This window comes from Fulmarus glacialis, unplaced genomic scaffold (genome assembly GCF_000690835.1).
Source record: "Fulmarus glacialis isolate BGI_N327 unplaced genomic scaffold, ASM69083v1 scaffold40744, whole genome shotgun sequence".
Lineage (NCBI taxonomy): Eukaryota > Metazoa > Chordata > Aves > Procellariiformes > Procellariidae > Fulmarus > Fulmarus glacialis.
The window spans coordinates 5,443-28,948 of record NW_009206864.1 but is presented as its reverse complement, the minus strand read 5'-3'; the positions used below and the strand labels follow the sequence as shown (position 1 = coordinate 28,948).

Genomic DNA, 23,506 nt, shown 5'->3' with positions numbered 1-23,506 from the left:
TCTTCCACAGGGCTCAGGGTGAGGGGAGGGCTCCGGCGCGCTGCCTCCCTCCCTCCTCCTGCCTCTGGCCGAAGTGTCGGGCACGAAGTAAAGTCATAAAGTTGTCTGCCCTCCTCCGCACCCGCGGCTGCGAGAGGTCCTTGGGGGTAGATGTCATTCGTGGGCTTGAGTGAGCGTCAAACTGAGGAAAAAGTGGGGGGAGGAGGAAGGGGAGTGAGGAGAAATGGCCACACAGCCGGCTTCTGATGCAACATGCCAAGGGTGTACTCATTTTTAACTTTTTGCCTTTCTAGTCTTAGTGAGCTTTTTGCCCTTTTTTGTTTGTTGGTTTGGTTTTTTGGTTTTTGTTTGTTTGGTTGTTTTGTAAAATTGCACGGTTTGGGGCTCTTCATGTTATATCTAGTCACATTTTGACATCAGGTTTTGTTCTAAGCTTTTATAGTTAAAAAAATGCTGCTTGCAGTCAGCAACAGACCAATTTATCATGGGAAAAGTGGTAATATAATGGGATTGTTTCGATGTAACGAATCTCCTTTAAGTTATTGAAAATGAGTCTTTTATAATGACCATCTTGGGGGAGGTTAGTAAACTAAATAGCTGTCACATTTGAAACAAAATATGTCTTCTGTGCTGTCTGATTAGTTGTAATTCTGTTGCCATTATCTTATATTGGAGCTTGAGGTTTGGTTGGTTGGTTTCCTGCTTTTCTGAACTTCATAGGTTTTTAGAACAGAGACATTTTTAAAAAAAGCTGTGTATGGTTGAGGCTTGACAGTCTTTATTTCATTCATTTCAGCTAAACCTGTATTTACAATACTGCAATTTCACTGAAAAACGCCAGACACTTGCTTCTGGAAGACTTGCTTTCTAACGCATTATTTGATAATCATTGCTTCTTACAGATTGACTTAAAAGACTTGTCTGATTTTATTTGAAATAGTTTCTGGGCAGTTTTTGTTATGAGCTGCTCAGAATGGCTGGATGACACTGGATATAGAATAAAAGCATCTGGTCTTGGTTTTGAGTTTTTTAAATTCGCATAACAGTGCTTGTTTGACATGTGTTGTCATCTTAACCTTATGAGCTGCTTGTGTCAGTATTCCAAGAACTGTTAGTTTTCCACTTAAGTCCATGAATGAATACCTGAATTTTTAGGAACAAGTTTTCTGAAGGAAATATACTGAGACTATTAAAAATATTTTGTTGATCCAGTTAGTTCCAAAAGCAATTTCCATTCACTTCCATTAACACTGAAATCTGTGTCCTGATTTAAAATACTATGTTTGTTTTTCCATGTGGTACAATCAAAGGAATACTAAACACAGCAGAATTCATGTTGAATATCCATAACATGAGAACTGGACATGTAGAGAAACCATTGGAATTACGTTTTTCAATCTTTAAATGCAGCTGTCTACATATAAATTTGAGTAAGAGTGCAGCTCTAAGCTCACGATGCATTATGTCAGTTTTCACCAAGAATAATTTCTGGTCTAACACCTTTTCTTTTTCCTGTTTCTTTTTCCTGAAGTACTTTATTCCTCATTGGAAAAACCTTCCTGAAACTTCTTGCTTGTGGCAGATTTCAGCCCCTGACTGTAGTTACTTTTCCTGGAACATTTTCATCTTCATTAATTACCACTAGCCCAGACCTTTCAAAAATTTAAAAATACTGCTTGTAATAATTAGGAGCATGTTAATTTTTTCTTTTCAGTATGTAACTCCCATATAAAGCATCAAATAATACTTAAGCTACATCTTTAAATGAAACAGATTTTTAAAATTTAATTTGGATTTATAACTGATGGAAGAAAATCCCCAGAATTTAAGAATAAAGGTATTCCAGCTAGACTAGTTTCAGCATTCTTGGACTAACAAACCGTGACTGGATGTTGTTTTCTAATGTGCTTGAGGCTGTAATTGCAGTGTTCTGCAAAATTGTTTTGGAAAATAGTTAAGGGCCCTGAAGACAGGGCCTGATTTCTTCCTTTCATGTTGATATAAATCTAGTTGAATTAAGAGAAGACTATAAGGAGATGCATGGTTCTCAAGTTCAGTGTAAAAGCTGCTGCAGAAGGGTTTGAAACAAAAGAATGGGTACAAGACAAAATACTTAGATAAGTACAGAATTAAAAATAAAAGAGCATATGTGAGTGTTGGTGAATATTTTTTTAAGGAATAGGAGGAGAGACAGAAATTAGAGAAACAGTTAATGAAAGAAGAAATAGCTATTTTCTCAAAATACAGTATGGTGAAACTAGATTCAGGTCTCCCAGGGTAGCTACTAGCATAAAAATAGTAGTGAAAAGAAGACTCCCAAAAAAGTTTTCATTTTGTCAGCTTTTATTAGAAGTTATTATGGCTGTTCCTCTTTAAATGTGCTCTTGACCTGCTGATTGTGTAGAACCAGTCAGTTACATTTCCTTAAGGATGCATGTTTTGCACTTGAACTGAAATGTGAACAGATATTCTGAAGGCCCAGCTCTTTCCCAGCTTGATCATGGATTTTTGTATAATTAGAGTAATTACTACACTGTTAAACAACTGAAGACTACACACTTTATAGCTCATAGTTGACTGTTTCTCCTTAGTTTTTCATTGAGTTAAAAGTCAAGGTTTTGCATGTAAATGACCTCAGTCGCTCCTGAAGTTAACTTTATCTGTTGGAGGTCTCGATATCAGGAAAAAAATTTCATTTATATTTGTGGGTGGATGGACCTAGATTCACAATTTGCTCATAATGTGCAGTGACAGCCTTGATTATAACATGGATTATTCCACTTCATGCTTCAATGAACAGAATAATGTTTACTGGTCATTATGAAAACCACTCAATTTTAATTTCTAGTTTGGTGCTGTTATGCTGTTATTGCTTACATGATTTCAGTCCAGGTTCTTTTTACTAGTTTCAGCTTGAGGGTGGATAAGGAGGAAGAGGGAAGGACCATTGTAAATTCCATTTTTGTTTTCAGTCTCAGACAAAAAGCTGTGTTTAGAATTGACTTTGAAACTAAATTCAGCCTTTCTCCAGAAATTGATTCTTCCAGGCACAATGACAACACATTGACAGTTGTTGTAATACATCTACTTAATTTTTTTTGTTTTGTTTTAAATAAATAAGGAATTTGTCTATGATGTTCTTGATGAGACATCTTATTTTGTTCTGAAATTCAACTTTAAAATTAATCTGGGGGAAGGATAGACAAATGTTATGGAGTTGTATTATTTCAGTGATGTCAGTAGAAGAGCTGTATACAGTTCTAATGAGCAGCCAGCAGTTTGCACCCCAGTGAGATGGCTGCAGGTTCACGAGGGCTGGGTGGCTCAAATACGGGGAGCATACCTCCAGATTACTGAGGATTTCCCTTTTCAGGCTGTATTGATATTAGGAAATAGGCAGTCCTTTTATTTCAAGCTATCAAAAAGGCAGCTTAGTAAATGTGAATTGGTTTGCTCTTTCTTTCCAACAGGAAGAAATGTACTCCATTTCAAAAGGAATTTCTGTATGTTACCAAACTTGATAAGCAATCTCATCAGTAGACAGGGAAATTTTCCTACCTTATATCGATGCATTTTTAATAGACACAGTTGAAATTTCATGCAGGTATTGACACCTCTTCCCACCTCTTTGTGTTTCAGTATTGCCACCATTTAAAAAAATACATATATATTGCAACCAAGAAAAGTTGATAGTGCTGCAAAAACAGGCATTTAGAACTAGGGAAATACCAAATCAAGCAGATCCACTTTACCCTCTTCTGCTTCTTTGTTATGTTTAATTACATTAGTATGTGGTTTAAAAAAAAATCAGTGAGCTTCACAGAGGACATGGGATATACTGTTCTCTGAATTAATTACTGTTTCATATTTTATATGGATTCATTGTGTGTCCTGATACTTTATTTTATGCATCGTCTTCAGACTCATATTTAAACACAGAATTAATATATTTGGGGCTTATTTTGCTCATTACCATAATGTCTCAGAAGGAAGTATTGAGGCAAAAAGCATGAGAATAATTAGTCAGTAAATTCTTTCCGTCTGAACATTGACAACTGTCAATAAGTTCTGTTTTTTTGGGTGCGGTGTTTTTTTTGGGTTTTTTTTTTGGTTTTTTTGAGAGAGAGTTATTTAGCACTCTGTTCAGAACAGACCTCCCCAGGATCTGATATGCAGTTGGGTGTTAAACAGAAGTAAATTAGATCTAAGTTATGCTAAAAACTGGACTTTTAGAAAAGGATGCCCATAACTGTAGGAGAGCTGTGTGATAGAGGTAGAAAGAAAAGGCACTTCTTTTCAATACTCTTTAAATGTCATAATACCATTTTTTTCTTTCTGCAGTCTCCTGTCTCACTTCTGTGCATCTTCCAACTTCTGCTTAAAAAAAAAAAAAGGCAGAGCACTGTCTTTCCATGGAACTGTACTGACCCCATTGCAAATCTCTGGCTTCACAGACTTCTTATTCCTGGTGTCAGCCCCGGTGTGAGCCAGCAGGCACTAGATGACTTGCAGAGTTAGCGAGGAGCAGAAAAGCAGAGACCTGGAATGTGGAAAAGAAAACCAGGACTCCCAATGCATGGTTGAGTGGTTGCAGACTTCTTACACAAATCACACTCTTGTTTTTACTCTCACTGTTTGTCTCTGTTCTTTTCCTCCTTACTTTTTTGCATTCCAGTCTGATTGCTTTCTTTATATTCATGTGCCTGGATACCAGTGGCAAATGCACGCAGAAACTGTTATTTGCTTTTTGTCCTGGTGCCTGGGGGCCAATGGTCCAGGAAGAGCAAATGCAAAGAAAGTTGTACTTAGTGCTGGGATGGTGTTCGGTTGCTCACTTTTGGGGCCAGTACATATGAGCTATGTGAAAATAGTGCATGTTCATTGTATATGAAATGTTCAAGAAATTTAGCTGGCAAGCTAATATATTAATATATTGAGGCGTTACTTTTTTTTTTTCAGTTGGCCTCATTTGGGCATTTTTTTGTTGTTCTTTAAAAAACAAACAAACAAACCACCCCCCCCAAACCCACATCACTAGTGCTCTTGCAAAATATCAGGTCTTCACTCCAAATCCTGGAGTTAGCAGACCTCCTAAATGCCATGGTTATGAAACAAAGTTAGCTGAAGTAAAATCAAATTTGTACCAGACTTATTCTCAGAAACAATTGCACTTCATAAAAAAAGAATGGTTTGAGTCAGCCCAATGGTTGAAATTTGGTAAAATTACCAGCAATTGAAAATTGACAGTAATAAGTATTGTTAACAATGTCCTTGAAGGATAAATTTCTACAGAAATAGAACTCTTATTGTGTCTTTTGTCTGGAAAGTTGTCCTCTGTATAGCTACTTTCCCTTTTTTTTTTTTAAAAAGGTTTGCAAAGTAGGAGTTTGGTTTCTATAGAGCTAGTGAATGATATACAGAGAAGCAAAAGTTCAGATTATGATTCCACTTTCGATGTAGAGGTTAGGGAAATGCTTTAGGCAAGAGAGGAGACAAGAAAATTAGTAACTAAACAATGGTAGTTTTCACAAAATATTTGTATCTTTGGTTTTGTACATGTTTAACTTTACCAGGTTAATGTGCCACTCCAATCTGCTAGAATACCACAAATCTACTGTTAAATGTCACTGATACAGTGTTACGGTCTCAAAGTTCACGTACCTTATTCTGTCTGTGAGGAGAGGTGCCGTGCTTCAAGAGCTCTATGGAAACTCTCAAGACCACATTGGCTAAGGCTCCTGCTACAGTCTTCTGAAACCATAGCTGGTTTTCTTACCGTCCCTGGTCACCTGCTCCTCTGCCATAGCTCACCAGCCTCAGGATTGTCTCTGTAAGCATTGGCGGGCCTGCTCTCTCAACCCATGCAGGATCAGCCATCATCAAGGACTCAAACAGCATAAAATGTTGAATTCGATGCAGTGAAGGGGGAAGGGGATGCTAGGACCAGAAATGAACAGAGAGGGTTGGGGAGCGCTGGATGCTCTTAACCTGCCTTTGCTGCTGGAGAAACTGCAAATGGATCCATGCCCTAGAAAGGATGATTAAAGCTGACTGGGGTGAATTGTCTTCTGTGTGTGTTCGTTTTAGAAGCTGAGGCTTAATGTTTTAAAGCTGTTTACTAGATGAAACAAATTTTGTGAAAACTTAATACGTAATATAATAAAGACTTGTAAATTAAATTGATTCCTTGGTACTATTTAACTTGTACTGAAATTAATTGAAAGAACTATGTCCCAGGCACAGTAAGCTACATCAGAGATTTTATCTCCATTAAGTTGAGCTAGTGTGGTAATTTTTCTTCCCCCAAAAAGTGATGTGATGGGATTGGATTGTTTATAACTGACTACATTTAGAACATGCAGATTTTCCAGGCAGCAATGCTTAAATAATGTCTTAACTTTTTTTAACTACATTTTTTTTAAAGCTGTATCAGGGCTTTATAATTTAATGAGTAATAAAAAAACCCCACTTACTTGTTTTGATCCTCTCAGGAAGGGAGAACTAAATGGGTCTCAAAGATCAGTTCTGTGTACTCAGACTTCTGTTGTTCTCGTTTGTACTGGTTGATGGCCATTTAAAAAATATCACCAAGATCTTAATAAAAAAAATTCTTATGCCTGATACTTTTTTTACATCAGCTGGAGCTAAAGTATATCACACAGGTGCCTTTTATATCTCGAAGTTATAATTAAAGGTGTTCTTCACTATGCAGAATATTAGGTCTAGATGATATAGTAGACATTTTTAGAGTTACGTAGAAATCCCTTCTGTAAACCTGATACTCCGCCTAATTTTTGTGCACTTTTATTTTGGTACTGCATTGTTTGATTCAACAAACTTTCTACCTAAAAGGGTTGAGTTGGGGAAGTTGTTCAGGCAGGGGCGTTAAAAATGAGGGTGAGGAAATGTTAGGTGCTTGGTATCTGAATTTATTGTTAAAAGAACTTTTCTGTTTTTAGTTTGAACTTTGAGGAGACAGCTTCACGCTTTTTCTTTACTCCTTTCCTTTTGCTTTTGGCAAAAGCCAAATGTTCTCACATTCATATCATACTGCACTAAGCCATCTCTGCATCAAAAGAAGATAAGAGTGCTGGTCCTTCTGAATTGATCAGCACTGGCAGAATTAGCATTGATGCTTACATTAAGATGCAGTATCTACATGGCTGGTCTTTTATGTTTTTGGATTGTTTACGGATTCATGGCATCATCTCATACTTAGTTCATGGTTTTAAAGTTTTCTTCACAGCCATTATGTCTAAATATGTCTTTTAAAGTAAGCACCTTACATTACATCTTTTGGAAATTGGAAAGCCCTATCTCCCTTAGAGCTTTGAGTCCATACCAACATCCTAATTTCGATGTGAGGCAAATAGGCGTCAAGTGAAGGAAAAATATATAGAGAGAGAACATAAAACACTACCTTTGATGCATTTCAAAGCAATTCCATTAGAAAAAAATGATCTCTAGACTTAACACTTATTCTTTATTATGTATTAATATTATTATGAAAATAACTTTATGGGATATTTAAGTAGCATTGAGAAAAATTATCTGAAAAAAGGCTTCCTGCATGAGTCCACATCCAGAATCACTGCCAGAGCTAAGATGAAAATTCAGATGTTTCTGGCTTTAGGCTAACGGAGCATATTGCTTCCTAAAAGGAATTTATTTAGTTTGCTTTCCTTTTATTTTTACAAATAGATACTTCTGCCAAAAATATTCCCCATTGTTCAAGTGTCGTATAAACAAGACATCAGCTGATTACACATATCTTAAATGCTATGTTATTTAAGCTTTGGCAGCCTGTGTCTTCATAAGGTGCCTGATACGCTTACAGCTGTTGACATCATGTGCATGTTCGTGTAGCTGTTCCATCAATGTTGGATCAATAGGGTAAAGAATTTACAAAAACAAGCTAACCAAAATGAAAGTCTGCCCAGTGAAGTAAGACACTTGCTTCCTGTTTTCTTTGCAGTTTTCATTACTAAGTTTTATAGTTCTCTGGGAATTCAGCAAACAGGCTTGTGGAATTCACTAGGCTTTTAAGTTCATTGATTCTCACTAAATACTATGCTTCATGTGAGTATAAATAAATACATACATGAGCAACCTGCCTACATGTTACAAACAGAAACAGCAGGTTGAAGGATAAATGTCTCAAGGACCATGTTTAATAAAATTTGGGCCAACTGTGAGCTTCCATAATTAATTTTTCCATTAGAACTTCAGAAAACTTAAACTTTGAAAGATTTGCTTGCACTGTAGGGAAGAGAGAGCCAATTTAAAACTTCTCTTTTGCCTCATCTTTTTTTCATTCTTTCCCATGGTTTTGAAGGAGTCCATTAATATTAGCAATATATGAATGAACAAAAGAATAAACGTGCCTGATAAAGAAGTATAGCAAAAGAAGAAGGGCACCTGACTATGCATTGTTTATATTGTTACAATGGAAGGCTACTCTGATGACAGTAACTTTGAGATTTAAACAGATTCTGTTAAATGGTTCATCTCCTAATTGCTAAGCACTCTGTTGAGAGAAGTTGGCTTGAAAATGCAGAGGTGTGAAATATTCTTGACTTGTGTAATAATTCCAAATTAAATTATTATTTGAGTTTGTTTGTGTTGTGTAGTTCAGACATGCAACATTGTCCTTCAGCAAAAGAAGATAAAATACTTCATTTTTTTTAATCAGAAAAAGCCTCAGAGTACTTTTTTTTTTTAAATGAAGTAATAATTGGTAGAAGTGAATTTGTCAATTTGTTTGGCGCTAGTGTACATGATGGGTAATTATTTGATTAAATTATTATGCTTATGCCCCACCCCACCCTTTTTGGCAGTATCTTTAGCATTTTCTCAATCATCTCCTGCTTCTCGGCACAGAAGCAGCTGGTGTTAGCGTCATGATTCTTTTTTTTAATTTCCTTAGCCAAGTATGAATAGTTACGGCATAAAAAGGCAGATTAGAGAGAGATTCATGGAAGCATTTTATATTCTCCATTGCTGAATCATTACTTGTGTGGCAGCTCAGCCAGAATCTTTTCTGTGGATAGCAACGGTTATACAATAGAGCGCCTTTTAAAAGACTAGTGGCCAGCATGTTCTCTCCCCCATACAGAAATGACGTGCTATTAGGCATCTGTCCTTAAACACCAAAATTGTCAGAATTTTCATCATACAGTCTGTACTTGTCATAAAGGCAAAGTTGGTAGAGCTGTGGATTCATTGGTCCAGAAAGAAATCTGTTGACAGGCAGGTGTTGGTGGATGGTGAGGGTGGCCTAGTAATGGGAGAGAGATGAAATAATCATAAGAGTTCGTACCTGTTACATGCTCTAAAACTGAAGATTTTCTGTTAATATACAAGCATTCCCTGTCAGTTTAAGCAATATGTCTTATTATATTTTATCCATTTTCAGCAGAATATTAGATGTTCTAGACCATTCTTTTTTTTCTCTGATTTTTATTTGTTTATTTCTTTTTTCCTTAAAATGTAGGAATATTCTGAGGACAGCAATTCTGAACCAAACGTGGATCTGGAAAATCAATACTACAATTCCAAAGCTTTGAAGGAAGATGATCCCAAAGCGGCATTAAGCAGTTTTCAGAAGGTTTTCTGTCTTTATATTCTATCTCTTTTTTTTATATTAATTCACATTTTAAAATATTTGCTTACCATTTGAGTTATTTTCTGGAATTTTAACAGTAATGTTTATATATTTTAGCTTACTAATGTGCTAAGTTGGACAACTTAGACTGCTGGCTGACTGCCTTTCAGGATCATTCTTAGAGAGCATAAATAGGACATGGAATAGTCCTATTTTATCGCAGAACTGAGTTTTTAATCTTCAGGATTTACTAAGTTAATTAAACACTCCTAAGTGTGTTTTCATGTGTCAACTATAGAAGCCAAATCCATTTGTTTTTTAAAATGAAGTCGTGTTTTCCCCAATGTCTTCTGTAATGTATTATATTTGGTTTGCTACCTGATTCCAAAGCTTTAAATGTATAAATACTAAGTGACACAGATTTTCTTTCCTTCATGTCAGTTTTAAATTTTTAATGTTTGCACACTGCCACCAGAAAGCAATATGTTAGATGTAACTTTTTAAAGAAAAAATAGATTTTTACATCTCTTGGCTTATTTATAGCGTATAATAGTATTATATACATGACTTTAAAAAAACTTTCTAAAATTTTTACTTACAAAACATTCCCTTAACTATGTAATATTAAAGCCTAGAAGCCTTTCTGATATGTGAAGAAACTATAGTAATTCAGAAGTGTAAATTTTTGACTAATTTAATCAAGGGGTGGGTTGAGTCAGTTTTGCAGGGGGTGTTACAACTTTTTTGTGTATATGTATTTATGGAGTGGCGTTAAAGTTTAGTGTTTGGTGTTAGACAACAACAACAACAAAATCTATAAATAACAATTCACTCTCCCTACATCCGCTAAGAAAACTAGTTGAGAAAACTAGTAAGATACATACCCCCTCGCTAACTTTCTCAATAATATCAGGGAAGGGTAAAATTGAAGAACAGGGCAGAATGAAACATTACTTTGTAAGGAACAAAGTGGGGGGGAAAAGGCATGTATGGGATATGTACATTTTAAACAAGATGCAAATCAATTTAAGTTTGAATAAAGCTTTTATAAATACAGTTTTAAAAATTCTTCTATTTCAGGTTTTGGAGCTCGAAGGTGAAAAAGGAGAATGGGGATTCAAAGCTCTGAAACAGATGATTAAAATAAACTTTAAATTGGTAGGAATTACAGCTATCACTTGAGAATAAATGGCATGAATATGTATTTGATCCAGTGATCTTAAGTTGTTATTCTAATTTATGGCTATGACAACTAAATCTGCCAGAACTTGTCTTTTGCGGCCTTTAATGGCTACTACAGACTGGCAGGGAAATTATGTGGTGGTTGCAAGTCAAAGGCAAAATGGATGCAAAATAGCTGCTGTAGTCAGCGGATAATCTCTGAAAGTTTGAGGCTCAGTCCTTGCTATGAGGTATCATACCATTGAAACGGGTAATGTTTCTATATATGTGTACAATATCTATTCCATGCAGTCTTGCTGAAGTTATTCCTGATTCTGCTGCTTATGAATAAAGTGGTGATGTGAAAGTTCCTAATAGCAACCACTACTGCATAGTCTCTCTGTTATGCTTTCTTTTCTGCATGTGTATTTGCAAGATATAACTCAATTTTTAATCATTAAAACAAAAATTATAACGTAATTTTGTTTTTCTTTTAGACTAACTTCCCTGAAATGATGAACAGATATAAACAGCTATTGACCTACATACGGAGCGCAGTTACAAGGAATTACTCTGAAAAATCCATCAATTCTATTCTTGATTATATCTCTACTTCCAAGCAGGTTAGATCATCAGTTATTTCATCTTCATGGTTTTTCCTTTTCGTGTTTTTAACTATGGACTTTTTTGTGTATGGTAGTCTGTTGGTTTTGGGTTTTTTGATCTTAATAGAGAACATTTGCATTAATTTGTTGTCGTATGTAAAAATGTATTTCCCACATAATTTGTCATAAATTTGTCTTTTTTTAATAAGTAAATACTTTTTTTTTTTAGCATAGTAGCTACACACTATAAGTGCCTTCTCAAATATAATTTGTAATTAAACAATACTTTTTTTACTTTGAGGGGAGAGGGGAACCTTTGAAAAACTTTGCAATGAAGTGTTCGTATTAAATACTGCCTGTCTTTGTTTAACTCTGTACTGCGCAAGCTACATACATGTTCATAGATACACGGCCCAGCTCCTTTTCTTTTATGTTGTTGTAGAAGCTTTACAAAGAGTAGAAAGCTCCCTAACTGACTACCTGGAAGTAGCACCTGCATATGGAGGATCACTGGTCTTTAGTGATGACTCCTCTGTCATTATCACAATCCTTCCTGACCTGCCACTCATGGGAAATGAAAAGTTTAATAGTTGAATGATGGTTTACTCTTAAGGTCTAAAGGATTGTCTTAGACTATACCTTGTTGGCAGAGGTCAGTGTGTTTGGTCTAAATGCAGTTGGAGCCAGACCTGGAGGGACAATCTGGAAATCTTACTTGATGCGTAGCCACAGATCTGTTATTGCCAAAAGAACAATGGCCATGAACAATACTAATGCATTCTCTGCAGAACCTTTGTTAAAGGTCACACTCAGCACTTTGATTTCCATTTTGGATGTTGTATTTTTGGGTGTTACGCAAAGAAACGGTTTGATGTGCTCAAGAGCTTTCTTTCACGCAGCATTGGTAGTATAGAAAAGAGAAAGCATCTTTTCCTTTGACCATTTCTCTCTCTTTGTAAATCGTATTTTCTTTTTGATATGTAAATTATTTTTGTTTTTCTTCTTCTAAGTAGGAGCAATGTTGCCTGTGTTTGTCTTGTGTTACGCAACATAAGAATTTTATTACTTGGTTATATAAGATGGGCTTTTATAATGTGGCTTTCATTTTTCACTAGCACGATAGATGGTTGCAAATCTTAAAATGTGAATACTTTTTAATTATATCTATTTCATATAAGAAAAGCAAGTATACTTAGTTTTGTTACTTTAGAAGCTCCTTACAATTTAAAAGCAGACATTCAATAAGATGCAGATACCTTTCTTATTTTGAAGTTCAAGCATGCACTTTTAGTTTGTTCAGATTGACTTTATTAACAGGTACAAATTTGCTGTTTACAATTATAGAATTCTGATTTTTTATGTCAGATGGATTTGCTTCAGGAATTCTATGAAACAACACTTGAAGCTCTGAAAGATGCTAAGAATGATAGATTGTGGTTTAAGACAAACACAAAGGTAAAATATATAACTTACTGTTTTTTGCTTTTGTTTGTGACACCTTCAGCTAACTCTTATAAATGATAATTGTGAAATCTTAATAGACCCTAGTACCTCAACTTTTTTTTTCATTACAGCTTGGCAAATTGTATTTAGAACGAGAAGAATATGGAAAGTTGCAAAAGATTTTGCGTCAGCTGCATCAGTCGTGCCAGGTACCTTTATATTCTAAATCACTGTAGCTTAGTAAACAACATTGATTTTTTTTTTTTTTCATCTGTTGTTGGCCTTTGAGGCATGTTGCTGAGCTTTAGTACACAGGGAAGAAATACTGTGCTTGCTTTAATTTGTTATCTGTTTGATAACACGAACAAAAAATGATAAGTGATTTATTCCTTGCTTACAGATGATTTTAAAAAAATTATTCACAACTGCTGATTAAGTTTCCTTTTATTCAGGTGCAAGGATGAGAAGCACATATGAATAATCTATAATGCAAAGACATTTATTTTAAAAATATAGTGAAGATTCCAATGAGCTTTACTCAAAACCGAAAGTACAGTTGTTACTTTCCCATTTGGAAGGGGAAAAAAAAATTAGCCATGCAGCCTGCTGTGCTTGTTTGTGTCCCCTTTTCTTCCTCCAGCTTGGAAAATGGGTTACAAATATCTGGGAAATGGTTCTGTCATAGGCAGCAGAAAAGTCGTATGTATTATCCATCTATCTATCTATCTATCTAAAAGTAAGTGTGTCAGTCATTGCATTTATATACTGAGAGTGTGGTTTAAGGAAAGTGGAAAAGAATAAAGGGCAAAGTTCTGAGGAAAACATTTAATTAAACAAATACTGATTTTTTTAATAAAGGGCTTCAAAACTTGGCCTTTGATAAGTTCTTTGAGCATTATGTTTTGTGTTAATAGTTACATCAAAATTTTAAAGTTTTAGGAATATCCTTATTTCTGACAGGAAATTACTGAGAGTATTTGGTAATCAGTTTTTTACTAGTATAAAATTGAAATCACTGTTCTCTTAAAATTTCACAGTATTTATTACTTAATCTATCCTAGACTGATGATGGGGAAGATGATCTAAAAAAAGGTACTCAACTATTGGAAATCTATGCTTTGGAAATTCAAATGTATACAGCACAGAAAAATAACAAAAAACTTAAAGCACTATATGAACAGTCATTGCACATCAAGTCAGCCATTCCTCATCCACTGATCATGGGAGTTATCAGAGGCAAGTTAATCTTGAATTTTTCGTTTAACTTCTGTTGCTTAGATTAGTTTTATGAAAATCTGATAATTAATGTTTTTTCCAGTTCCAACTATAAAGACAGAGGATCCTGTAGATTCAGAGGCAGACAAACTGTATGTGAATGAAGGACTACAAATGCAGTGGCTACAGTCTCATTGTTTAACGTTTGCCTCCTGTAGGACTTCAGCTCTGCTGTTCTGGTGCCTAAGTACCAGATGCACTGGTCAGAAGGGCAGGACAGTTGGCTACATATAGTGTAGAGAGAAGCAGCTGAAGAACAAGAGGAAGACTTGAGCTGTTTGACACCAGGGCAGCCAACAAAGGATAAATGCAAAGGCATTTGCAAAGGATAAAAACAAAGGCTTGACAGGACTGCTAGAGGAAAGGACTGCTATTTCTGCAATCCCCTTTTTTAAATTTGTGCTTGATGTCTCACCTCACTAAAATTCATCAGGAACTGAAGGGCTTTAAAATGTGTTTGAAAATATTATTTATTATCCATAATGATGAATTATAGTGAAAACATGCCACGTGTCTTGAAAAAACTTTCTCCAGAATACTGTTGTGCCTTCCGTATTCCCCTGGTGTAGGCACTTGCACAGACCATCAGGCAGCAGTGGGTACTTCAGAAATAAAAGGGGATATAGAGTATTTCTCAATTTTTCTGTGTGGTTTTGCTCAACAGATAGGGAGAAGTTCATAAATATACGAAATCTGTTGCCTTTGAAATGGAGATAAATTCCATTTCAGTTTTTACAGTATTTTAGCATAAGGTTAAAATAATTATTGGCTCTGAAGATTAGTGTTCTTTTAGATTTATGGTGTGGGTTGGGTTTTGTTTCTTCTTCTTTGGAATGGGTTTATTCAAATGGCAATGCTGTACGTGAAGGCCCTAACGCTTTTTTCCCTAGCGATTTCAGAGAATGAAAAGACTCCTGAAAATTTCAGTAATCTATTTAGAAATCGCGTGGAACTTCTGAGTACAATTATTGTAGTCAGCAACAAGCACCCAGTGTTCCTTTTCTCTTTATCTGTGTTTTCGTTTCAGAATGTGGAGGCAAAATGCACTTAAGAGAAGGAGAGTTTGAAAAGGCACATACTGATTTTTTTGAAGCATTCAAGAATTATGATGAATCAGGGAGCCCCAGAAGAACCACTTGCTTAAAATACTTGGTCTTGGCAAACATGCTCATGAAATCTGGAATAAATCCATTTGACTCTCAGGAGGTATTTTTTTTTTTCTTCTTCCTTTTTTCCCCCCCTTTTCTGAATTGATAGGGAAATTGCCCAAAAGACAAAAATGGAAAAAGATACTTAAAATCTAAATGTGCATATTGTGCTTTCTGTTCTGTGTAGGCTAAACCATACAAAAATGATCCAGAGATTCTAGCAATGACGAATTTAGTAAGGTAAGATTTTAATTTTTCTGGAGAAGAGAACAAAAAATAACAAGATGTAGCGTCCAAACCAGAAATGGAATATTTTTAGAGATGGCTTTTCTCTGCACAGCTAACACAGTTATTTCATAAATATTGGGCAAATGTTTGTAGACTGTTTGTTTTTCTTAAGAAACTTTTATTTACTATGACATACCAAAGTATCTATACTATACCAGGTAGGGGTACAGAAACATGCTGTTATCTTCTACTATGCTGAATTTCTTATGCAGTGGCAAAAACCTCATTTCTTCCGTTAAATAAAGTTGTCCCACCTTGTACTGCAACTGGTCTTTAGGGTTTGGCTGATGATATATGAGAAAATGAGATGATTGACATCTCATACCAAAGCCAATAGGATAATTGGATGCATGGATATGTCATGATTACTAAAGGAGTTTCATAATTTAGGAATACGAAACTGAACTCTCAAGTGATCTCCGCTATCCTTCAAAAATATGGGAAAATCAAAAGAAAGCTTCATTACCTCTTAGAGGCAACTGTGATCTGAGAACTTTTAGTGTATTAAGATCATCAGGCAAAATAAATTGAACTGAGGTGGGTTTTGTATACTGTGCTTTGAAGCTAACCTATTCCATCCACTCTATCCTGCCTTTGCTTTATCAACTAAAAAAAATTAATTATGCGTGGGAAAACTTTTCCCACTTTTTCATTATGTAGGCAGTAATGCCTGCTCAGATTTTGAAATACACAGTTGATCTCATGTTGGAACAAACCTTGCTCAGATACTGCTATGGTGCTGTACCATTGTATGCATACAAATTATTTCTGAAAGTGAGGATGTTCATCCATTATTGACATAATGATGAATAAATGATTTGGTAGTTTATTAAGGGACTGTTTCCAGTAATTCCACTTTAGACATGTCTTTTCCACTTCACTGTCATAGTTTCATGTGAATTTGAGGCAGAAGGAACTCCAGATGGCCTTACCCAATCTGATTTTATTCATATTCCTAATTTATTTCTTTTATCTTGACATTTAACTGCTTCTTTAAAATTAATAGTGCAGTAATAGTGTAGATAAGAAATACACAGAAGATAAAATCAATTCCAAAGATTACAATTGTGTTTTTAATTCTTCCTATACTTTACATTGGGAACTTGAATGTTTTACATATGATAAAGAGACACTTCTGGAATAAACAATAAAATATACTTAACTAAATTCCTTTTAATTATGAAGTAAAATTTAGTGGTTTCATGTGATACAGTCCATTCCACTCATATAACTCCATTTATAAACTCCTTAAGTTCCACCTTAAATTTAACAGGTCTTTTTCTTGCCCATTTTACTGATAATATTAAGTATGACTTTTTTTTGACCAGTTTAAAAACAATTTGAAAATGTACAGAGACTATGAAGGAAAAATAGATGTTGTTTTTAAAATGTTTGATGTTAGTATTAAACAGAAGTTGAAAGCATGTATTGAACACTGTGTCTTTCAGGTTAAATATTGATAGCCTGTAGCTTAATATAACTAAATTACTGTGTAAGTTTGATTAGTTATTAGATAGTCCTTATTTCAGCGGACTGTTCCTGTAAGAAAAGATGATAGATTTGAATTGTAAAAACATTAAATTTCAAGAAAAAGGTCTTGTTTCAGTGGTTACAGCTTTTACCTTTAAATGATGCTGTGGTGCCACTACTGAACAATAGGTGTCTAAACCCACTTTCTTTTTGTAATCCTTTCTCAGATAACAAGATTGACTAGTTAAATGATACATATACTAAAAATAAGCTATAAATAAAAATCTGAAAAGTAATATTATGCCAGAAGTACTGATGGTTAAGCCTGGAAGTCAGGATTTCTTCCAGTATTTTTAGAATTCAGCTTAAGACGGACATTCTAGAAACAGCAACAGCCCTCTAGACTCTTTAGCTCTTATTTGTTCCATAAAGTATGGCTTCATGAAGCCAAACTTCAATGATACTTTTCAAAATTGACTATTTTTAGGGTCTATGCTTTTTTAAATAATAACTTCTTAAAGTACAAAAGTTTTCAAACTAGAGTGCACTTGTGGAATAACTAAATGTTCATACTAAACTTTTGTAAATGCTACTGAAATTGAAATAGGAGAAAGGTCATTTCTGTTGCATCTCATCTTGAAATAGTTTTTCCTTATAAAGGTTCTGAATATAATTATTTGCCACCAACACTTAATACAGTTTTTTTTAGAAGATGTAGAACACAGTCTTATGAGTCGGTTTAACTTTTAAAAATAATAATTCAGTCTCTTGTTTTTTCTGAAGTGCCTATCAGAATAACGACATCACTGAATTTGAGAAGATTCTGAAAACAAATCACAGCAACATCATGGACGATCCCTTCATAAGGGAGCACATTGAAGGTATTTTTGCAGGCTATTTTAATCCTTTTTCTTTTCACTACGTGGTAAGTTGCTTCCCCCCCCCCCCCCGTTTATTTTTCTTCTTGGCAGAATGAGAGTTCTTTGTAATTGCTTGTGGACGATTCCTTTACTGTTTCCAAGTTCTTTAGAAGTTGGTCAAGGCCAACATGCATCCAGGCATGTAGAATGATGGAGACAGTTCTAGCAAGAGTGGATATTCTAAGATAATATCTACGGTGGTGTTAGGCACTAAATATTTTGAGTGGTGGTTTTTTTTCCATTGGAAGGATTAAATGAGGGCAACCCTTACTTGTAAAGATCGTTTGTGTCAGTCACAACAGTTAGATGTTTGTTAGTTTATAAAGTTAATTTTCTGCTTCAGATTAAAGACAAAGTATGTAGACAATGTAATGAAGGTTGCATTAATAAATGTGTAGTAATAAAATATGTAACAAGATACATAATTCTAATGTATATGTTGAAAACAATATTTGGATTTATAGTACCTATACTTAATAAAACAGGGGAACACACTAACACATGCCCTTCCATTCCATTAACATGACAAAATAAAGTTACCCCCTGCATTTGTCACGTATCTGAGAATTTAAAAGTCTCTTCACTTGAATATAGTGTCCAGTTTTTCAGGTAACTACTGTTTTCATCAAGAGTAGGGCTTACTGTGGCATTGCAAGATCATTTAGCTGGGTAGTTACATGAAAGAAAAGAGTTAAATCCAGAGGCCTCGTTTCTTACACTTCTTGTTTGTAAAAGAGAACATGGCAAACAGCAGGGGAAACTAAATATAACCCCTCTACTGCTGTTACATGTCGACTACTGGTAAGCTTCAAAGTCTTGCAGGGAGACTGTGAGATTAGATGCTTAAGGAAGAAAGTGTGACAGAACTGGAAAGCAAGAGAAGGAGGACAGTTGAATGAAACGATTGGAGAGAATTTGAGTTTCACCCCTTATATGAGAATAGTCTGCTAGTGATAGCCAGGGGAAAAAAACACATTCTTACCTTTTTCACTGTGTAGTGATACAGAATGTGTGTTTGTGGTTATAATGTTTACATACCTTGCCTCATTGTTTTAATCTCCTTAGTTTTATTGAGATACATAATCTGGTCTTCAGTCTTATTTTTCATTATATAAACAGTCCTTGTGTAACTAGTTAGGTGAAAATGGATCTAGCTCTTTTTCTGTTAATTTACAATTGTAATTTATGCTTTAATTTTATACAAAATTTCTTTAATAATGTAAAAACTTCTAAAACAATGGCCGCACTATCTTACCTAAGCAAAACCAACCGCTTCATGCAGACTCTGTTTCATATTTCTTCTTCAGTTCCTCATCATAATTATACTCTTAGGCCCTGATCTTTTAACTTAAAATGTGAATATTCCCCATGAAGTTAAATGCACGCAGACTTAAGTTTCAGAGCCTTAAGAATACCTCTTTTCACTTTTGTACAAGGCAAGCATTCTAGCCATAGATTAGAGTGGCAGACATACCATGCAATAATCTGTATGATTCATCCAGTTAGTTTGTATAATTTGAATTTTTACCAGGGAATACATTGCTCCATGTTTAAACAGTTTTCAGCTCTATCTGTCCATCTTCAGAGTTACATATTGCTTGGATCCCTGGAAAAAGAGTCCCTTTATTTTGCTGTGCTTCCCTACCTCACTGAGTTACTATCTTAAAAGATCATGGTATTTAGGATTTCTTTCTATATGGCGCTGTATTGCATCTTTATTTCAGTACTGTTGTTTTTACAATATTTGTTTTTTCTTCTCTTACAGAGCTTTTGCGAAACATCAGAACACAAGTGCTTATAAAATTAATTAAGCCTTACACAAGAATACATATTCCTTTTATTTCTAAGGTATGTGTCAGTGGAGCCTTGCATTTGCTTAAGTAAATGATTAATTGTGAATAAAAGCTCTTAAATAAATACAGTGCTTCCAGAAATAGAACATCTAAAATATAATCTAAACCATAAAGTAGTACTGATGCACTGCTGGCAGCTTTGCAGTGTGAAAATGTAAATTTCAAGTGTCGTCCTAATGTTTTTTATGATCCATACTATGATATACTTCTAAAATATTCAATTACCATATTCTACATGGTGTAGAAAAGCACTTTTCTGAAGAGAAATACAAAAAGTGAAATTTGTATTAATTCAAAATGTAATTATGAGCGTAAATTTTATGAACATAAAAATCCAAATTTTAATTCCTTTTGTTCAAAAGATATCTTCAAATGTCTGTGTTGTACAAGTTACAGAACTGTGGTAATAGAACAAACCAACTATTATGCTAGAATCATTGATTTCATTCCCTAATCTGGAAAGAACAAAACCAAAAAACAATGACAATAGGTGACTATTTCCATCTCCTGCGAGTCTGTGATTTTTTTCCTTGCAAAAATTCAGAGCATTCCAAAATATATAATGAAATATTAGAGATGCCTATTTTTTATGCTTAAATTCTCTTCAGAACTCTGTATGCCTTTTTTTTAAGCTAGCCTTCTGGCTTGAGCCAGAAGATGCAATTAGCCCTCTAAATGGTTTTGAGTACAGACCCATTCTTTTCTGATAATTATTGTTTTATTTTATTTCCTGGGGTTTTTTTGTGGTGGTTTTTTGTTTTTTGGTTTTGTTTGGTTTTTTTTCCAGTAAGTCGGCAAAGGATCTCATTTCTGGAGCTTCCAAATATTTTGATTTAACCTCTTCAGCCTTTTCTGAGAGGTTACTGATCTCTTGATCATTGGCCATACATACTTTGGGTGGAGTTCTTTTGCTTGATAAATCAGTATTGAATTGATACTTTTGAACAGTAAGAAACAGAAATGAAACCAAATTCTGTATATGAAAATAAAGGTTGGGACGGTTTAATGTTGCAAAACAGAGTAGCAGCATAATGAGTTTTCTTTTTCTTTTAGGAGTTAAACATAGATGTAGCTGATGTGGAAAGCTTGCTTGTGCAGTGCATATTGGATAAGTATGTAATTTATTCTTGATTACTGATCTTTGATTACTTTAAAATAATCAAAGTATACAATAAGCAACAAAATATTTTTGTGCATTGTGACAATACTGGTTGGTTCTAGAACTGAAATGATACCAACTTTGTCTGGATTTGCGTAGCTTATGAATAGTAAAGTATATTTGTAAGACGTGAGCCAAGAAAATTATACAGAGGGATTGAGTGCCATGTTTTTATTTTAATTTTTAATTACATAATTAATTACTTGAATTATTATGAAATTATGAAAATTATTATTCTTAGTAATCGCTGCTTATACCCATGTATATTTTCGAGTACATTTTCAAGTTGACAAATTAGTAGTCTGCTTTCCTTGACTGGAAAAACTTAATTACAATTTGTAAAATCTTTTTTGCGGGGTAACTTGTTATATCTGCTAGGAAAATACAATCCATACATGAGTTTATATTTTAATTTCTTTTTACATAAATCTCCATTTTTTCATGATTCCTTGACTTCCGAGAACTGTTTACCTCATATTGCTTCAGACTTCATATGTGAGTCATAGCTAGGCAGATAAAATATGCATTGCCCAATGAATTAGTTCATTTGATTTCCAGTCACGATGACAACTAAATAGGCAGTACTACCCAGGACAATATATTATAAAAGTGCTGAATTCTGAAATGGACTTTGTGTCTCTCTTGTATAAGAAGACCTCTTATTTTACCTCTGATTTATTGTTAGCTCCAATTTCCATGTGCATTAGCGATTTATATTTATTTATTTATTTACTTCTAGCACTATACATGGCCGAATTGATCAAGTTAACCAGCTCCTAGAACTGGATCATCAGAAGAGAGGTGGTGCACGGTATACTGCATTAGATAAATGGACCAACCAACTAAATTCTCTCAACCAGGCTGTAGTCAGCAAGCTGGCCTAACAGAAAACAAGCTTTTACAAACGTACTTAAGGCAACAGTGCAGTGATGTAAACCTTAAAAGAACTGGGAATGGCAAAACTACTGTCGGTTGGTGTGCCCTGAAATTATTGGAGTTATGGCAGAAGTGCTTTTTTGATCAGCTGGTTTGTGTTTTGCTGCTGCATTTATCCCAAGAAAAAAACAGCTTTAATCTCCAGAAGAAAACCAAAATGCCACGGGATTTATGCTGTATTGACATCTTGCCCTAAACATACAACATCCTAGTAATTTGTCAAAGGGCAATTAATGACCAGAGAGAAGATTTTTGTCATGATTTTAAATACACTGACACGTTACCGTTGGTTAAATTTAAACATGTTTTACCTGCAGAAATTCTCTCACAGAAATAACCTGCAATAACTTGAAATGCATACCCTTTTGAACACTTCCTTTTCTCATGTATAAATTGAAATGTTTGCTGCATTTTGCAAAATGTCAATTCTCCAAAAATGTGTCCGTATATTTCTGTACCTGCAGTGTAGTAAAGGTTTAGAAGAAACCCCATAATTATAGTGGCATACTGTCACTTAGGTTTCAAGCAGCAAAATAAACAGTGCAGTTCAGAAATTGTACAGTTTGTTTCTTGATGTGCTTTCATTATACCTGATTTTTACTTCTGTTATTTTTAAAAGAAAATAGGTATTGCTTCATCCTCACCTCACTTATGAAGGACAATATGGACATTTTAAGTCTAAACCTTGGTATGTGTGCTGTTGATTTTTCTTCCCCCCGCCCTCCCCCCCTTGAGATAGTTAAACGTAAATTCTGAAGAGTTTAAAAGCTGATATTTAGCAGTCTTGTTAACTGACTTTTATCTTGCAAGATACCAAACTATTATCAGTCCTGTCTAGTTGATGTTGGTGGGTATTTGGCATTTCTCAGGAATATGCTCGTTTTTTATTTTGGTCCTTCAAGAATACGGGTTTGCCAGCCAGTACCCTGGGAATAGAAATGCAGATCCTGATTGTTACCTCTCTTTGTCTAATCTGTGGTCTTTTTGACCAAATTCAGTGTATGTAAAAAGACACTGTCTGTATAGAGTGGGGACCGAGTACGGTGACCTCAGTAATAATGGAATCTGTTCTGTCCCAAATGTTTGATTGTATTGTAGTCCTTCAGAGCTGCTATTCAAGTCCTGAAGTCCTACCATGTAGTTGGCACGTGCCTTTCATGTCCTAAGATTTTGGGATCATCAGATCCATTTAAAATATACAGCTGCAGTGTTGACCACAGCAACTTTTCTTCCTGTAGCAGCTTGTCTGGAGCTGACAGAAAAATTCCCTTGCAGGTCTCAGAAATGTTGAAGAAGAAATTTTGTAGGGTTACTTCTTCCATAACTGCAAGTACTCCATTTTAAACCTGAGGGTATGGTGTAATGGTGCACAAAGCAGTGCCACACACAGTCATTGTTATAGTGGCAGGAAAAATATGTATGTAGAGCAATTAACACCACCCTAAAAATAATGAAAAAGCCTAATAAATGACACATGTCCATCACATATGTGCGAGACAGCGTGGTAAACTCAATGTTCTAGGGCAGGATTTAAATTGGTAACAGTATATAATTAAATAGGATAAAATTAACTTTCATCTGAAGGATAGTTATGTCCCTTAGAAAAATATTTTGCTCTGCAGTTGTCAAAGCAAGTGATTTTTT

The 23,506-nt window shown here is 34.8% G+C and overlaps 1 protein-coding gene across 1 annotated transcript; it reads left to right on the top strand.

The window, feature by feature from the left end:
* Positions 1-9,493: 9,493 nt before the first annotated feature.
* Positions 9,494-22,539, top strand: COPS2 (COP9 signalosome subunit 2). The gene is made up of 12 exons (XM_009575906.1): positions 9,494-9,607; positions 10,685-10,762; positions 11,263-11,388; positions 12,736-12,825; positions 12,945-13,022; positions 13,875-14,049; positions 15,116-15,294; positions 15,424-15,476; positions 17,778-17,875; positions 19,680-19,762; positions 20,821-20,879; positions 21,666-22,539. The coding sequence occupies exons 2-12, from the start codon at positions 10,739-10,741 to the stop codon at positions 21,808-21,810; spliced, it is 1,110 nt and encodes a 369-aa protein (XP_009574201.1). The 5' UTR covers positions 9,494-9,607; positions 10,685-10,738; the 3' UTR covers positions 21,811-22,539.
* The last annotated feature ends 967 nt before the right edge of the window (positions 22,540-23,506 follow it).

Coding starts and splice junctions, on each gene's coding strand:
- COPS2 (XM_009575906.1), top strand. CDS start 10,739: ATGATTAAAATAAACTTTAAATTG. Junction 14,050..15,115: donor GATCATGGGAGTTATCAGAG/GCAAGTTAATCT, acceptor TTTTCGTTTCAG/AATGTGGAGGCAAAATGCAC. Junction 19,763..20,820: donor ATATTCCTTTTATTTCTAAG/GTATGTGTCAGT, acceptor TTTTTCTTTTAG/GAGTTAAACATAGATGTAGC.